The sequence below is a fragment of the Capra hircus genome, chromosome 12 (genome assembly GCF_001704415.2).
Source record: "Capra hircus breed San Clemente chromosome 12, ASM170441v1, whole genome shotgun sequence".
In the NCBI taxonomy this organism is placed as follows: Eukaryota; Metazoa; Chordata; class Mammalia; order Artiodactyla; family Bovidae; genus Capra; species Capra hircus.
This window is the reverse complement of record NC_030819.1, coordinates 10300305-10316787: the sequence shown is the minus strand read 5'-3', so window position 1 is coordinate 10316787 and position 16483 is coordinate 10300305. Positions and strand designations below refer to the sequence as shown.

General features: G+C 45.3%; 1 protein-coding gene across 4 annotated transcripts in view; it reads right to left on the bottom strand.

The window, feature by feature from the left end:
* Positions 1–15944, bottom strand: part of DOCK9 (dedicator of cytokinesis 9) — a 288599-nt gene extending 272655 nt beyond the window's left edge. For 3 of the 4 annotated variants that reach the window (XM_018056414.1, XM_018056410.1, XM_018056418.1), the window contains exon 1: positions 15739–15867. In XM_018056414.1, the coding sequence (XP_017911903.1) occupies positions 15739–15867 (129 nt within the window). Of the gene's footprint in view, positions 1–15738 lie in introns of all 4 variants that reach the window. The other variant, XM_018056406.1, reaches the window with a different exon arrangement.

The window sequence follows — 16483 nt, the reverse complement described above, 5'->3', positions numbered from 1 at the left end:
TGAGCTTTAAGCCAACTTTTTCACTCTCCTCTTTTACTTTCATCAAGAGGCTCTTTAGTTCTTCTTCACTTTCTGCCATAGGGATGGTGTCATCTGCATATCTGAGGTTATTGATATTTCTCCCGGCAATCCTGATTCCAGTTTGTGCTTCTTCCAGCCCAGCATTTCTCATGATGTACTCTGCGTATAAGTTAAATAAGCAGGGTGACAATATAAAGCCTTGACATACTCCTTTACCTATTTGGAACCAGTCTGTTGTTCCATGTCCAGTTTTAACTGTTGCTTCCTGACCTGCATACAGGTTTCTCAAGAGGCAGGTCAGGTGATCTGGTATCCCATCTCTTTCGGAATTTTCTATAGTTTATTGTGATCCACACAGTCAAAGGCTTTGGCATAGTAAAATTGAAAAATTAAAATCTATTCAGATACATAGAAATACAGATGTGGAAGCACCTATAATATGTATATTTATTTGTCAGTCAAGCACTTGTTCATTCTTTTCCCAGGGGCTTACTAACATAATCCATACAGTCTTAAAGTAGGAAGCAAAAATCAAAATCAATCAATGAAACTGAATAAGAATTTAGCCTAAACTAAGTAATGCACCTTTACATAGAACCAGTTTTAGTATTTTATGAATAAAGATATTCCTCTGCACTTGAAAAGTGGTGCTTGTCACATATCAGCTATGCCTGTTATTACATATCATTATCAGTACTGTCACATATCAGTTACGCCTGTTATTACATATCAGTATCGGTATTGTCACCTATCAGTATTAGCCTAACTGCAATCAGCAGGATGTCACCTTGCCTCCAACAGCCCCCATGCTAAGTAGTCACTATCTTTTACAATCACTGAAAACCCAGGCAATAGCACCATGCAAATCTGTGTTCCATAGAGCTTAAAGTCAGTGACAATTTTGCATAAAAAACTGAATTTCCTTTTCATGCACAGTTCTCACAATCAATTCAGATTATTTTTAATCTGGAGCCCCACGAAAATTGGTTTCCTTTTCACTTCTGAAGAAAGCTGAGGTTTTACAGTTCTTACACCCTCAATGATAGCAATATAAATAGCTATGATAATACACTACCATATTATTTAACATAAGTTTAATATGTTAATATGATACTATATTATTTAACATAAGTTTCATATGACTTAAGGACTAAATAAGGATCCAGATCCAAATCCTTGCATATTTGGGGGTCTTTGCGACTCAGAACTTATTTTAGACGCCATGAGAAATAAATCTCTTAAACGCCCAATCTGTTCTTCCTAGTTGTCGAATTACTTGTGCACAGCTAAAGATCTTAATTTAGGCCTCTTTAGGACGTCATAAGCAACATTATCATAAAAATGAAACGCCTTCCCTCCCTCTCTTGCGCTCTCTTGTGCCGTTGAGCCTCACCCACAATTCCCACTACACTCCTACCATTGAGGTGCATTTCCTCTATTTAATACCTTCATGAGACAAACGTCCTGTCACTACTCCTACTGAACATGCAGGTCAAGCTTCGTGTTTCCTGGGTCTCAGGAAAGCAGTGTGATAGCTGAGGTCCCAGGACGCTTCTGGTCCCCCAGAAGCCACCTGCACTCTCAGCACATTCCTAGGAACTTGACCTGCTCTCGTCACAACTGTCCTTCTTCCTTCCAGGGTGCAAACAGCCAAGAGGCAAAAGACTGTTGAAGGAGAATACTAACCCAAGAGCTCCCTGGGTCCTGTCTGCGTGCCTTTTCCCCCCAGACTGCACACTCTCCGAGGACAAGGTTTATCTCAATGTTTATTCTTCAGACTCTACTGAGCACCTTGATGACCAGAGACAACCGGGGCTCTAGTGAACATTACAGCGCAAGAACTTAAAAGACAGTATTACCAACAGGGCATTTTTGTCTGCTCATGTCATTGTTAAGTAGCCAAATAGAAAAAAATGCCTCAGGATCTGCTAAGATCCCAACTGAAGGATAAACAAGAGGAGCTGAATCTCAGGAGGCTCCAGGGCAAGACACCCTGACCTGATAATAGAGAAGATGACGAGGAAGCCTGGAGCAGAGGAGACTGGGCTCCCTCTGGCCTCTGCCCCTCCTCTCCCAAAGGTCACCTTTGATGGAAATGAGCTCCAGGGCAGCACCAGGCCAGGCTCCAGAGCAAAATCTCTGGTCGGAAAGGAGCTTAAATCCACTGCAGTGTCCCCCACATTGCACAGGTGACACTGGGTCAAGACCATGAAGAGGCAGGCATCACAGGAGGAATCCAGGTCTCCTGACAGGAAGTGTGGGGCTCACTGGGACATGCTGGGAGGATGGGGGTAGGTGGTTGGGGCTTGCTTTAAGACTCCAAGACGCCACATGGTAAGCAAAGAAATCAGGACTCTTCCTGGTCATTTCCAACAACTGAAGCTATGGGAGAGGACATCTGTGATTCTCTCAGATTCTGAAAGCTATTCTGAAACCCCTTTCCTCAAATGGACCCCTCTCCCCAATATCCACCAAAGGAGCCCATCCCCACCATCCCACCTAGACAGTCTCCAGCAGGTACGCCTGATACAGTAACTGGAGAAACACATTGTGTCAGGAATCTCAGCCCATCTCGGGTTTAAGTGGCTTCAAGTTTTAAGTCCCCTGCATGGATCACAGTCTTGCTGTGGTGAAGGGGCTTGTGTGACTCAATGAAGCTATGAGGAGACAGAGGAGCCTGGCATGCTGCAGACCATGGGGTCACAAAGAGGCGGATAGGACTGAGAGACTGAAGAACAACAAATCTGATACATTAATTGGCTTCTGATAAAATAAAATTTCATATATTAATTGGTTTTTCACAAAATCACCTCCAAAGAAATCAGTAGAGTACACACATTCTTACACACACACACAAAAAAATAATAATAATAAAATAGTTATTTCTGTTCTTTTGAAAAGAAATAACCAACATTCTCTCAGAAGGTTTTCTTCCAAGAATAAAAAACATTCTAAATGGCTATGAACATATGAAAAGACTGGAGAGAAAAAAAAAAAAAAGTTAACCTCAGAGATTAAATATCCTGTAAATTCTAGCTAGTGTAATGGTTTATAAATGAATGTAATATAGTATAAATATTATGGCACCTCTACTATCACCATAGGAACTCTGCTTTCTACTTAAGAAAACTGCAATATGTTAGAATGACAGATTAAATAAATTCTCCAAACAGTATTACAAACGCAACTCTTTCTGTAATGATATAACTTGAACAAACTGCCATTTATAGCTGAATATTTATTTTAGCCAAGGGAAAGCAGCCCGAAAGGTAAAATGACCCAGATTAACAGAGTTTATTATTCTACATTAAAGAACTTTAGGTTACTAGGTCCAGGAAGGGTTTTTTCCCTCAAGCTACATAATTATTTTAACCAAAGTACACATAGAACTACGATCTTATATCCCTTAAAAATATTATCTGACTACTAAATTAATTCTTCCTTCATCAATAAGTTTCTATTGAGATCTTCTTTAGATGAATCTTGTCATTCTGGCTTTTTTATTTCTTTCTCTCTGTCCTAATATTCCTTAAACCAAAATGAAGAATGTATTTCTTGGCTTATGGAAAAGTGAATGTCAATCACCCATAAACTGGCTTAGGACTAATGAAATATATAAACGGGAAAAAGATCCATGGTACAAATAGATGTTTGATATGCTGATATTATCTGATTACCACGGTCTGTAAAGATATTTGACGAAATGCAAGAGCAAACAAGGTAAATTCAATTATTTCCTGTGATCAGTGGAAAATACATTGGATCAAGAGCCATAAACTGGATCTCACTCCTGTCTGTAATACAGACTGTATGACCACAGACAAACCAATTAACCACAGCACACCTTATCTTCCTCATCTGTAAAACTAGGAAGCTGGAACAAGACAACCTCTAAACTACCTTTTACCTCCAAAACAGTATGATTTCTACCAACCCAGAGAATTCATGGTACTTTCCAGAAAGGTACACAATGATTCGAGTTAACCATTTAAAATTTTCTGAGAAACTCAAATTTTAAAATGATATCTTCTGACAGTCCCTGCCCTCTTATCAAGAAAAACTGTCAGCCATCAGCCAGGTGACCTTAAGTGAGACACTTGATTTCTCTGGTCTGCAGTTTCCTCATCAAAACAGAAATTTAAAAAAACAAACCAAAAAAAGAAAACACAAAAACTCACTATCCCTGTCTAACTAGATTTTCCAGAGGCTCAAGCAAGATGTTCTTTGGAAAGGATTTTATAAAACTGCCAAATGCAAGATTTAATTATTTAACCTGGGTCTCCTTCCTCCTTGAACATTCAAAACAGAACTCTTAACTGGTTGACAATATTCCTGCTACCAAGATGCACGTGTATACCTTATTCCAGGAACACATTTTACATTAAGGTGCACACGCATATAAACGTTAAGAGGTACAATTTTCAAAGAGTACTAATTTGAGTGTCTTAAACGAAGCACCAAAATTTCCCTTCTATATTCATTATTTTTTCTTGATAATTATCTATTCACTTATGAAAGCTAGACAAGAAACCTTAGAATATATAAAGAACAAATCATATTCCCTTTTCATGCATTTTCTTTCAAAATTTCTCTTACCCACAGGTTATTTCTTTCACAACTGTGACATACCTATTAATGTTTTCACGTACTATTTCTTTTCCACCCAACATTATAATTTTCCCATTATAAATTCTCCTGAAGGAGCTCTATTAAGAGTTATATGATATTCCTTTTTAGGATGCCCTCATGAATCACAAAAGTGTGTACTATTGGGTATTCACTGTGCACCAGACCCTATTCTAAGTGTTTTTTATGCATCTTCTCACTTAATCACCACAAACATCTAAAAGAAAGTGTTATTATGATATCCATTCCTGGGGTCAAGAGATTGAGAAAGCAGAGCTTTCTCTGAAGAGCCAGGTTTAGGATCTCCTGAGCCCACGTTCTTATCCAATATATCCTATCACCACTTATCACAGAATTACTCCCCTATTAACAGAACTTGGGTATAACAGGGTATTTTCTATATTCCAGAATTCAGAGACTAAACATCTGATATTTAACTTATTCCTGAAACAAGAGCATAGTTTAGTTTTTTAGATTAATCTTATCATTCTTACTTTTTGTTTCCATCTGTCCTCCTTCCTAATGGGCTTCCCTGGTGGCTCAGAGAGTAAAGAATCCTCCTGCCAGTGCAGGAAACCTGGGTTCATTCCCTGGTTTGGTAAGTTGTCCTGGAGAAGGAAATGGCAACCCACTCCAGTATTTCCTGGCAGTTCAGCTGGTAAAGAATCTGCCTTCAATGAAGGAGACTCCAATTCGATTCCTGGGCTGGGAAGATTCACTGGAGAAGGGATAAGCTACCCACTCCAGCATTCTTGGGCTTCCCCGGTAGCTTAGCTGGTAAAGAATCCGCCTGCAATGTGGGAGACCTGGGTTCAATCACTAGGTCGAGAAGATCCCCTGGAGAAGGGAACAGCTACCCACTCCAGTATTCTGGCCTGGAAAATCCCATGGGCTCGCAAAGGGTTGGACATGACTGAGCAACTTTCACTTCCTAGAGAAGGATATGGCAACCCACTCCAGTATTCTTGCCTGGAAAATCCCATGGACAGAGGAGCCTGGTGAGCTACAGTCCATGTGGTCGCAAAGAGTTGAACACAACTGAAGTGACTTAGCATATACCATAAAACTTCTTCATCAACAAAACAGTGTTTATACTTAAAAAAGTGAACAACCTATATACACTATTTATATATTTTTTTAACTTTTCATGGTAAAGAACTTTCCTTAATCTATATGACAGAATGTATATTTTCTCTATGAAAACAGTATGTGAATCTGTAAATACAAAAAGAGTTTGAGAATAAACTTCTCGTGGCCAATGGAGACCGTAGGCAGTTCATTGACATTTGCTTTCAGATTCAGTTTCAGATTAACATTCAACAAATGTTAATCTACAATAAATTAAGTGGGCATGTCTCTAACACATACACTGACCCAACCAGCCTTCCTAAGCAGACATACCCAAGCACTACCTTAACTAGATTTATTCCTGCCAACTTCAAAGAACTGGGGAAAAGGGAGATTCCAACAAACCATTTGGCATTAGAGTCCTGATCAGATTATAAGTCTCCTTGCCTTCTACTTGCTGATAAGAGTTAAAGGAGTCCATTCAAGAAAAAGTGACAGAGATGTAAACGAAACCGAAAAAAACTTCCTCATCTAAGTACTCTTGATGATTTGCAGAACTGATTCTAGTGATAGAAAAACACTTCCAGATTTTTATTCTTTGTGTTTTTGTTTTGTTCTCAGATAAATGAGTTACCAAATACCTAACATAAGAATCAGATCACTGTGTTGTTTTACACACTGGAGTTCAACAGAGTTGGTGAAAACAAACTGCCCAAAAAAAGGAAATTAACCTTATTTGTATTAAAATGTGTTCGGGTCAGTTCAGTTGCTCAGTCATGCCCGGCTCTTTGCGACCCCATGGACTGCAGCACGCCAGGCTTCCCTGTCCATCACCAACTTACGGTGAAATTAAAATGCGTAGCCACTCTCAAAGCTTATGCAAAGGTCATACAGGTGCACTGCCAACCGCTTTTTCCTAAACTAAAGTTATGACCAACCTAGATAGCATATTCAAAAGCAGAGACATTACTTTGCCGACTAAGGTCCATCTAGTCAAGGCTATGGTTTTTCCTGTGGTCATGTATGGATGTGAAAGTTGGACTGTGAAGAAGGCTGAGCGCCAAAAAATTGATGCTTTTGAACTGTGGTGTTGGAGAAGACTCTTGAGAGTCCCTTGGACTGCAAGAAGATCCAACCAGTCCATTCTGAAGGAGATCAACCTTGGGATTTCTTTGGAAGAAATGATGCTAAAGCTGAAACTCCAGTACTTTGGCCACCTCATGCGAAGAGTTGACTCATTGGAAAAGACTCTGATGCTGGGAGGGATTGAGGGCAGGAGGAGAAGGGGACGACCGAGGATGAGATGGCTGGATGGCATCACGGACTCGATGGACGTGAGTCTGAGTGAACTCCGGGAGATGGTGATGGACAGGGAGGCCTGGCATGCTGCGATTCATGGGGTTGCAAAGAGTCGGACACGACTGAGCGACTGAACTGAACTGAACTGAAAGCAGACAAAGGGCCAGCCCCAAAATGATGCATTCTTACTTACATGAACATTATCAAATCTATCAGGCAGCAATGAGAAACTAATGAAACAACACATCCTGTACATTAGGAAAATTAATCTGGCGGAGGGAGATAGGCTGGAATGAAATAAATAGAAATGAGTTGCAGGGGAGAGAGACAAATTAGGGGCAGTGGGGAATCAAAAAAAGATTTTAAAACAAAACATGTCAGATGTAGAAACTTCAGGAATCTTTCATTCATCAAAATATACAGTTATTGCTGTTTAGTCACTCAATCATGTCCAAGTCTGCAACCCCATGGACTGCAGCACTCCAGGCTTTCCTGTCCTTCACTATTTCCCGGAGTTTGCTCAAATTCATGTCTGTTGAGCTGGTGATGCCAAAAGTATATATATATAATATATGCATAACTGAATTACTTTGCTGTGCACCTGAAACTAATACAACATTGTAAATAAACTACATTTCAATAAAAATTTAAAAAATATATGTCTATTGAGCCCCTGCTAATTGCCAGGTACTGGGGAAAGCATAGTGAACCAACAGGCCAGGGAGGGAAACAGATGACACAAACGTATATACACGTCCATATATAAATTGTGTTAAGGGTACAAAGGAAAACAACAGTCTGGGTGGATAGGCAAGGCCTCTGAGAGGCAAGGACCTGCAAGCACAATTCCAAAGACCCAGGCGGGTGGCCTGGTGGTGAGGAGGGAGGCAGGGTGGTGATTTCTGTCCGCCTGGGGGCAAGAGCTCCCGCCAAGGCCGTGGGGTACGAGAGAGCCTGGCATCCAGAAGATGGAAAAGCCGGGCTGGTGAGCAATGCACGGGTGGTGCCTAGTAAGGAGAGTGCCTTATAGTTCAGGGAAGAGGCTCCTATTCCCAGGGCAGCAGGAGGCACTGCGGGGACCAGTGTGGTGTGCAGCACGCTCAGTTGCGTTCGACTCTTTTGTGACCCCCATGGACTGTAGCCCACCAGGCTCCTCTGTCCATGGAATTTTCCAGGTAAGAATAGTGGAGTGAGTTGCCATTTCCTATTCCAACTAGTGTGTTAAGGATTCAGAACTGCAGTCCTAGGGATGGAGTAAGAGTGGAAGCAGAGACCAGAGAGGAAGGGTGTTAACCTGCAGGGGCCAGAGGACAGGCAGGAGCCAGAGAACGGGTTGGCAGGCAGCAGCCCGCAGCGAGACTCACCACAGACTTCCGCTCTCCAAAGGCCCACAGGCAGGACTGGGCTTCCCTGCCCTCTGCAGCTGGGAGTGTGGCCAAGATAAGCAAAAGGGATGGGTGGAAACCCAGGAACCTATGAGGGAGACCCCACATGTTTTCCTGGCACAAGAAAACCCACCTCTTTCAAGGCAGGGGCCATCTCATCAACCCAGATCCCAGGATGTAGACAACGTGGTCCTCAGCCACTCGCAGCAGAAGGGCCGCGTGAGGGAGAAACAAGCCTTTCCATTTCAGACCGCTGAGACAGGGGAGTCATTAGCCCATTCTGACTGATGCAGAAATAAAACGCGACAGATGCTGTGGCGACAGGATGAGGAAGGCAAAGAAGGTGAGCAGAAGAGACAAAGGAGGAATCAGAGGTTTCAGAGCTGGTGACCATGCAATGGCGCCTCTCACTAAAGAAAACAAGTACGTAAGAAAGACAGCTGGTTTGGGACGAAAGGTGATAGTTTATGATTTCACAGGTGCCAAACGTAAGGGACTGGTAAGACAGCTGAGTACATATGTCAGGCAAGTTAGCAGAAAAGCAGCTCTGAGCTGAGGGGGAAAAAAAATCAAAACTGAGATAAAGATTTGCAAACTGCAACGAAGGAACCCAGCTCCTTGCAGAGTCAAGGGAAGCGATAAATTGTTATGAACCGAAGGAAGACAAGGGACTCTTTAGGAAGGGTGGTGAGGAGCGAGGGGACGGAGGAGCCGGAGGAGAACCACAGGAGGGGAGGAAGGGGTGCTGAGTGGTACCAAACAGCGTGGGTGACAAGCTGAAGGGGTGAGGACTGAGACCCTGCCCTACACTAAGGGCAGAACCAGGCTGCGGGACCACAACCCAAGGTCACCCCATGGTTAGTATTAAAGCGGTAACAGAACCCAGGCCCCCGAACTTGACCACAGGCCTCACTGCCTCCCAACACGATCAGGGAAGAATTTTCTCAAGTCATTATTCTTTTAAAACTAAACTTCATGGCATCATAAACAACCCAACCCCACAATTCATTTAGACTACTGTTAAGACCTTTAGAGAGTTTGCAGTGGGTTGGTGGTTTACATTTTTTGCCCTGACCCTCAGCACTGTGACTTCAGACACTGTCATTTATGTATATTTCAGTCCAGTCCTCAGGGGGAGTTCATACAGTTGTTTAAGGACTGCCCCAAAGAATGGGAGCATGTTAAAGTTCTTGATACATATAGCCCAGCTCAAGTAGTCATACCATTCATCATGTTATAAAACCCAGGAGACACAATTCCCATAAAACACCATGTGAATGGAACTGTGAGATGAGGTGACCCTGCAAACAAAAGTGCCCGGCTCGCCCCATCCTTGCAAAACCTTCTCTATCTTTGCAAATTTATCGGGCAAAGATAGCATCCTGTTTTAATTAGTGTTTCTGGAATCATTAGCAGGGCGGAACTTTTTTTTTTTTACTGTTCTTTATTGGCTAACTGTATTCCTTTCTTTGAGGAACTACCTATGAATATCCTTTCCTATTTTTCTTCCAACATATTTTTCTTTTTTTAATTGACTCCTAAGAGCTCTCATTAAATTTTTTCAAAACTTAACACCATGACTGAGATATAGATATACAGAAGAGGACAAATACTGTTTCTAAGCTTATGATTGGCTTTTAAATTTATGCTGCTTGTGACACAGAGAACGTAGGTTTGAGTGTTTGCCTGAGGAGGCAGGAGGCAGGGTGGCGAGCAGGGACACATGGTCTGAAGCCACAGTCCCCAGGTTCAAGACACAGATTCCCCCACTTACAGCCTCTGACCTTGAAATGACATGACCTCCCATGTGTAAAGCCCTGACACATATCCTAGGACACAGTAAGTGCTTAGTAAGTGCTGTCTCCAGATTCAGTCAAGATGAGCAATCTTTTATTACAATATGAGCTTACCTTTGTTAAGCACTTACTATTAAGTATCTTTACATACATTAAATCTTTTAATCTTTCTTTTAAGAACTCCCTGAGATAATAATACCCAACAATCCCAATTCTCAGATGAGTAAACTGAGACTTAGTGAAGAAATCTGATCAAAGTCCTCAGCTCATCAACGGCAAGGCCCTGGGTTCACCTCCCAAGCCCAGGCCAAACTGGTTTTGTCCTTTACTTTCATTCTTTAAAGAAATCCCTCTCTACCCTTACATGATTATTCATCCATGTTTTATGCTGTTTCTTTGACTTATTTTACGTATGTCTCCTACATGTAGTTATCACTTATTGCAGTATGTGATATAAGGTGGGGTCAACACTTTTTTATGACATCATTTACTCAGTGATGTACCCACCAGGTTTGACTTACTGCTCACACGTACCCTAAAAGTTGACACACACAGAGGCCCGTTTTTGTTCTATGCCAAAGACTTCACTCTGGGTCCTTAGGACTGTGTGACACAAAACTGTCATATTATTTACCCCTAAGATTACGCAGAGGGAAAGATCTCTAAGAAGAGGATGTTCAGGGACTGGTTTGAACCTCTTTCCTAAAATAGGTTTCAAAAAGACAAGAAGAAAAAATGTCTATTTTATGATCTGTTCTCAGCCAGTCCTTGAAACTGTCCTCCAAATTAGCAACTGTATTTCTTAAAACTTCTCTGCCTTCCTCTTAAACCTTGCCCTTCCCTGCCCAAGCTGCTCTGCTCCCACTTGGCCTAGCCAGGCCTTTGAAGGATGTGCTCAGTCTCTGCCTCTCATTCCTTTCTGGGAGAAAAGTCTCCCTGGTCTTGGCACCTCCCAGGTCCCGTTCAGTTCCTCACAAGCCCTCTCCCAAGTGTATCAATTCTCTGTTACTTCATCTTTCTCTGCTCCTTCTTAGTATGTGTTCTTTCACATGTCTTCAATGGGTTTCTGCCTACTGCTACCCTATGTTGAAGACTGACCTGTCCACCTGTTGAGAGTTGAGATCATAAACCCTTCAAGGCAAGAGCCTGCTCTAAACAACAGCAGATCCTCAGCACCCAGCAAAAAGTCCTGGCGCAGAGCAGGCCCTCGACAAACGTGGGTAAAGGTTTCACAGCTCCACTCCTCCCTTTTCAAACTCAAGGCATTACGAATGCCCTCCTATCTCCCAATATTCAAATAGACCAGAAACCAAAGAAACACACACCTGTTGTTGATTATCGAGTTGGAGATGGGCCTTCGCCCTGCTTCCTGTATGCTGGGACATTTCTATTGTTGGGACTCCACCAGAGGGTGGAGAAAGACGGTGAGGTGAAGCCCCGGCCAGTCCAGTTACCGATTTACTATCCTATCTGATTTAAAATTACAGCCAAAATGAGGTTTTACGTTATCTGGGGATTTCAAAGAATTCCACCCCTCGGGTCTCAGGTTACCTAGGATCATACTGAACTGGGAGGGTGAGAAGGGTCCCAGGGCAGCACTCCGGAGATTATCATGCCTGTCCGTCCCCCTCCAGTTACACAAAGGGAACTGTGGTGCCGGCCTGACTTGGTTTTACTTCATCTCACACTGCAGGGCTCTCGGATGCCTGTGGAATGGTGTCACCAGCAGGGACTTGATGGCGAAGGAGGGTCTCAAGCTGGGCACGCTGAGATAAGATCGGCAAGGAGGCCAGGTGACTTGGGCAGCAATACCCAAGCACGTGGAGCTGCCAAACCCACGTTGAAGGGCCCCGTCCCAATATTCACACAGATCTTTCAGAGAAAGGATATTTTTAGGCCCTGGGTGGTATACTTCCTTAGATCTAGGCCATTACAATGCTATCTTTAATACATCTGAAAGGTCCAATCACTACTCAACACTGCTCAGGGAATTATTTCTAGTTTTTCTCCTGAGCTTGCCTATGATCTGAACGTGCTGCCCTCCTGACTGCGCTCAATCAAGGAAAGCTAATTCTGGAACTGTGAGGATTCTTCTTTTACTACCCCAAATCATAAATGACATCGTCCACAGTTAGGAACATTACGAGTAGCAGTACCTCTACTGCTCTTATAAAAGAGTCGGACACAATTTAGTGACTGAACGATGACAACAACTCCTATGAGAGTATCTTTGAATCGAAGCCTGATGGTCGGGAAAGGGACTCTAGAGCAATCTAGGGCAGCTTCTCATTTACAAGAACAGGAGCCCTGAGGTGCAGCGAAATTAAGGGACCAACCCACGGTGACTTAGGTACTGGTAGGATATTGACCAGGCACCGTTTAAAAGCTTTACCCATATTGCTCACTAAATCCTCTCAACAACCATGGAAAGTAAGTACAAATTCTATCTCTGCTGCACTACAGGTGAGGAAGTTCACCAAGGCTGAATTATGTGCCTAAGACTGCACACAGGTGGTTCAGGGCAGAGCTGGAATTACAGCCCTGGTGTTCTGACTTCAGAGCCCACGCTCTGCACTATCAAACCTCCCAGATTAAAACCCAGGACTCCCAACTCCCGGGAGGGTTCGCTCCATCATTACTAATTCTAAAGCTCATGAAAGAACAAACCATATTTGAAACGGCCAGCAAAACTTTTTAGGATCCTGATGAGAACAAACTACCACCATTCAAAGCTGTTTCTGAAGCAAACTGGGAAGTCTGAAGAGTATTTCAACAGATTATTGCTAACTTTGACATAATGGCATTACAGTTATGTGGGAAAATATACCTATTTTTAATAATATGACTTAGCAACTAAACAACAACTGGGTATTATATGGATGAATGGCGGGCATCATAGAACCCGCAATCACACAAAAATGGAGGGGGAAAGCGGGACAGTTAAAGCAAGTTTAGCAAAATCTTGATAATTATTGAATGTGGTTGATGGATTATGAAGGTTCATTACGATATTCTCTCCACTTTTTTGCATTGTTTTCAAGGTTTACAAATCAATATCATCTTTAAAGGCCCACAAACCTGAGCCTATAAAAAGTGAACCTATCAAACAAAAAAAAAAATCTGAGTGCACCTTATTTTTTTTTTAATGGCAGCCTTTATCACCCACTGAATTATATAATTCTGTTGTTTCTGATGTCATAGCCATTCAGCAGTACTAGGAGCTTGAGAAGAGCTAGTTAAGTCCATACTCATGTCTGTTTTTCTTGCAGTCAATCTACAGAATTGCTATAGTAGCCAGCTAGGTAAGAAACATTTACTGTGTGTTTACTATGCTATTAGCACTGACTCAGGCTGCCAGATAGAGCAGAGTATCACCTCCATCCAGGCTGGATCAGTGGACCCTGGGATTTCAAACCCTGGACTGGTTGCTGCTCTGCCTCCCGAAAGGATCTGGGTACCTTCTTAGACCTTCCTAGAACTAAGCCGAGACAGGTGCACCTGCCATGGCTTCCTGACAGACACGGAAGCAGCAAGAAGCAGCAGGTGGTGGCAGAGTACCCAGCAGGAGGTGAGGGGGGTGAGGGTGATGGGCAGTTTTTAGTATCTGTAAGTTATCCCAAATTCTCTCCATCTGCAATGCAGAACCACAGCAACGCATTTCCCTTTTAGCCCAGGAGCCTTTCAAAGGCCCAAGGGGGGCCACTTGACTTGTTTCATCAGACAAGCGGTTGAAGGTAGACATCACTAAAGGGTTGAGACATCAGCCAAATGTCTGACTGTTCACGCTTCAGGGTGTCCAGGGAAAAAGAGATGTACTATTAACGTGTCGTGAGACAGAACACAGCAGCAGCATGTCACGCACAGGAATGGGTACTCCTGGGTCACTATCAGTAGGCCAGCCTCCTATGGGAAGGGCTGCTGAATTCAAGGACTGCTGCACAGCAGTGGTGAGCAGTGTGGTACTTGACCTAATGGCTTGTTAAATTAGAACCTCCTTTTCAGTCCGAGTCTGTCCGCAGTATGGAACTCATGATTTTATTTATTCTTCTTTTGATTCAAATTTATAATAGTGGGATATTATTAGTGCCCTCAGTTAAAAGAACTAAGTTTACTTTCATAACAGAACAGGATGCCACAGATGTTTGTGGGTTTTATCCTTAACATACACACGTTGGCAAAAGTCAGGAAGATGCAGGATATACTACTTAGGCCAAAGCAATGAAAGGCAGGAAGAGATCCCAGGTTTTGGTCATTATCAATTCCCGCTTTACTCCTTATCATCAAATGATCAACTTCAGTAAAAACAGAAATACAAAAATTCCTTATTACTGAACAGATTGCAGTTTAAGGAATCTAGAGAGAGCTGTCAGAGCCATCGAGAGAAAAATAAAACTGAGCCAACTAGCTATGGAAATCAGTGAAGCTTCATCTCCATTCTCGACAAACATCATTCATGTCATTCTGTGTCTGGCCAGGAAGGGCATCTATCTGCCACCAAAAGGATAAGCCAGGCCCTGTGTTAAGGGACCCAGCACTCCACCAAGACAATACCCCACACACAACCCCACGAAGCCCTAAGAATCACTTCCAAGGCCCAACAAGCACAAGTCACTCACCCACAAACAAGCCGCTGTCAAGAAAACAAACGCCAGTGCCCGGTGCAAGGAGCTGCTGAAAGTGTCCAGCTACCCATGAGGGCACGCTGCTGCTCAGACATCGCTCCTCTCTCGCACTGTCCAAGCGACCAGGGCGTACTGCGTTTCCAAACACAGCAGGACCCAGCCCGAGCAGTTGAAAAGTTGATTTAAAACTTCATCTTCCTCACACTCAGAGGCCTATGTTCAAAAGACTTTCTGCTAGGACCAGATTAATCCCCGAGGCAGCTTGCTACGAATCCCCCAAATCGCAGTCATTTGCACCCTTGCGGAAGTCACCAGCGATTCCTAGCAAGCCTCTTAACCTTTCGTAAGAAGCGCTCAAATCTCAGGATGCCGGCTAGGGGGAGGGAGTGGAAGAGAGATTGCGGAACCCCTGCCCTTCTGGGGCTCAGCCCACCCAAAGGGGGTCCGCGGGGCCGTATCCCACCCTGGGTGTCGGACTGGAAGAGGAAGCTCCCATATCCATTCCCCTGCGCCCCTCCAGGCCACAGGTGTCAAGCCCCCCGCCCTTAACCCCAGGAATAAGGAAGGAGGAGAAGGGTGGGGTGGGAGGGATGGGGGAAAGAAGAGAATAAATTCTCAGTTGGTAAACTTGGCGGGGGGGGGGGGGGGGGTTGAAATGAAGGAGATGGCGATTTCCCTCCCAGGGAATTTCCCAGGAGGGAGGTGGGCAGCAGCAGGTAGAGGACCCACGGGCTCAGGGTGGAGTTGGTGCCCCCTCCAGTATCTTCCCTTCTCCCCTGTCCGACACCCGCGTCCTCCACCACCTCTTAATCCTGCAAGCCCCAAGAGGGTCGGTGGCTCTGCCTCCGCCGGATCGACTTAGAGGAGCGCGAAAGGGGTGGCCGCCCGCCCTCCCGCCTCCCTCCGCGGTCCCACACTCACCAGGAGCACCGAGCCGCGCACCACCTCCGACACGCTCTGCCGCAGCTCGGCCGCCGTGCCGGGCTTACTCAGCCCCCGGGTGAACTTCCGAGTCTCCGCCGAGGCGGGGAGCAGCTGCGGCTGCGACATCCTTGCCGCCGCCGCCGCGCCTGCTCCCGCAGTCCCCGGGCCGCGCCGCCGCCAGGTGCGCCCTGGGCGCTCGGCCCGGCCCGCCGGCAGCTCTCCTGGCGCCGCCGCCCGCCCGCTGCCCCCACCGCCCCGCGGCTCGCCGCGCGTTCGGGAGGCGCAGCCCGGGCCGCGCCCTCCGCTGGATGTCACGCCCCGAGCCGCCCCCCCGTCCCTAGGCGTCTAGGTAGCTAGAGCTCTGAGCGGCCCCCGGGCTCGCTAGGAAAGACCGTGCGTGTGGCAGCGGCGGCGGCTCCCCCATGCCACCAGCCTCGCTCGGCGGCAGATCGCCGGGCCGCCTCCTCGGGGCGGGGTGTCCGGCGCGGCGCGGGGCGGGGCGGGGCGGGCGGAGGAGGGGCCGACGCGGCGGGACGACGGGCCCCCGCCTGTCCGGCGGCGGGTGCCGCGGGGCGCGGGCTGCGCGCCGCCCTGGATCCCTGGCGGGGCAGGTGGGGACCCCGAGGGGCGGGGAGTAAGAAGGGGTGGGGGCGCCTCCTCCCCGGTCCGATTACTCCTCGGGGCCGCACGTCCGAAGACCCCAGGCCAGGCCGTGTACGCCGCCGGGAGGGCGCGCGACCCC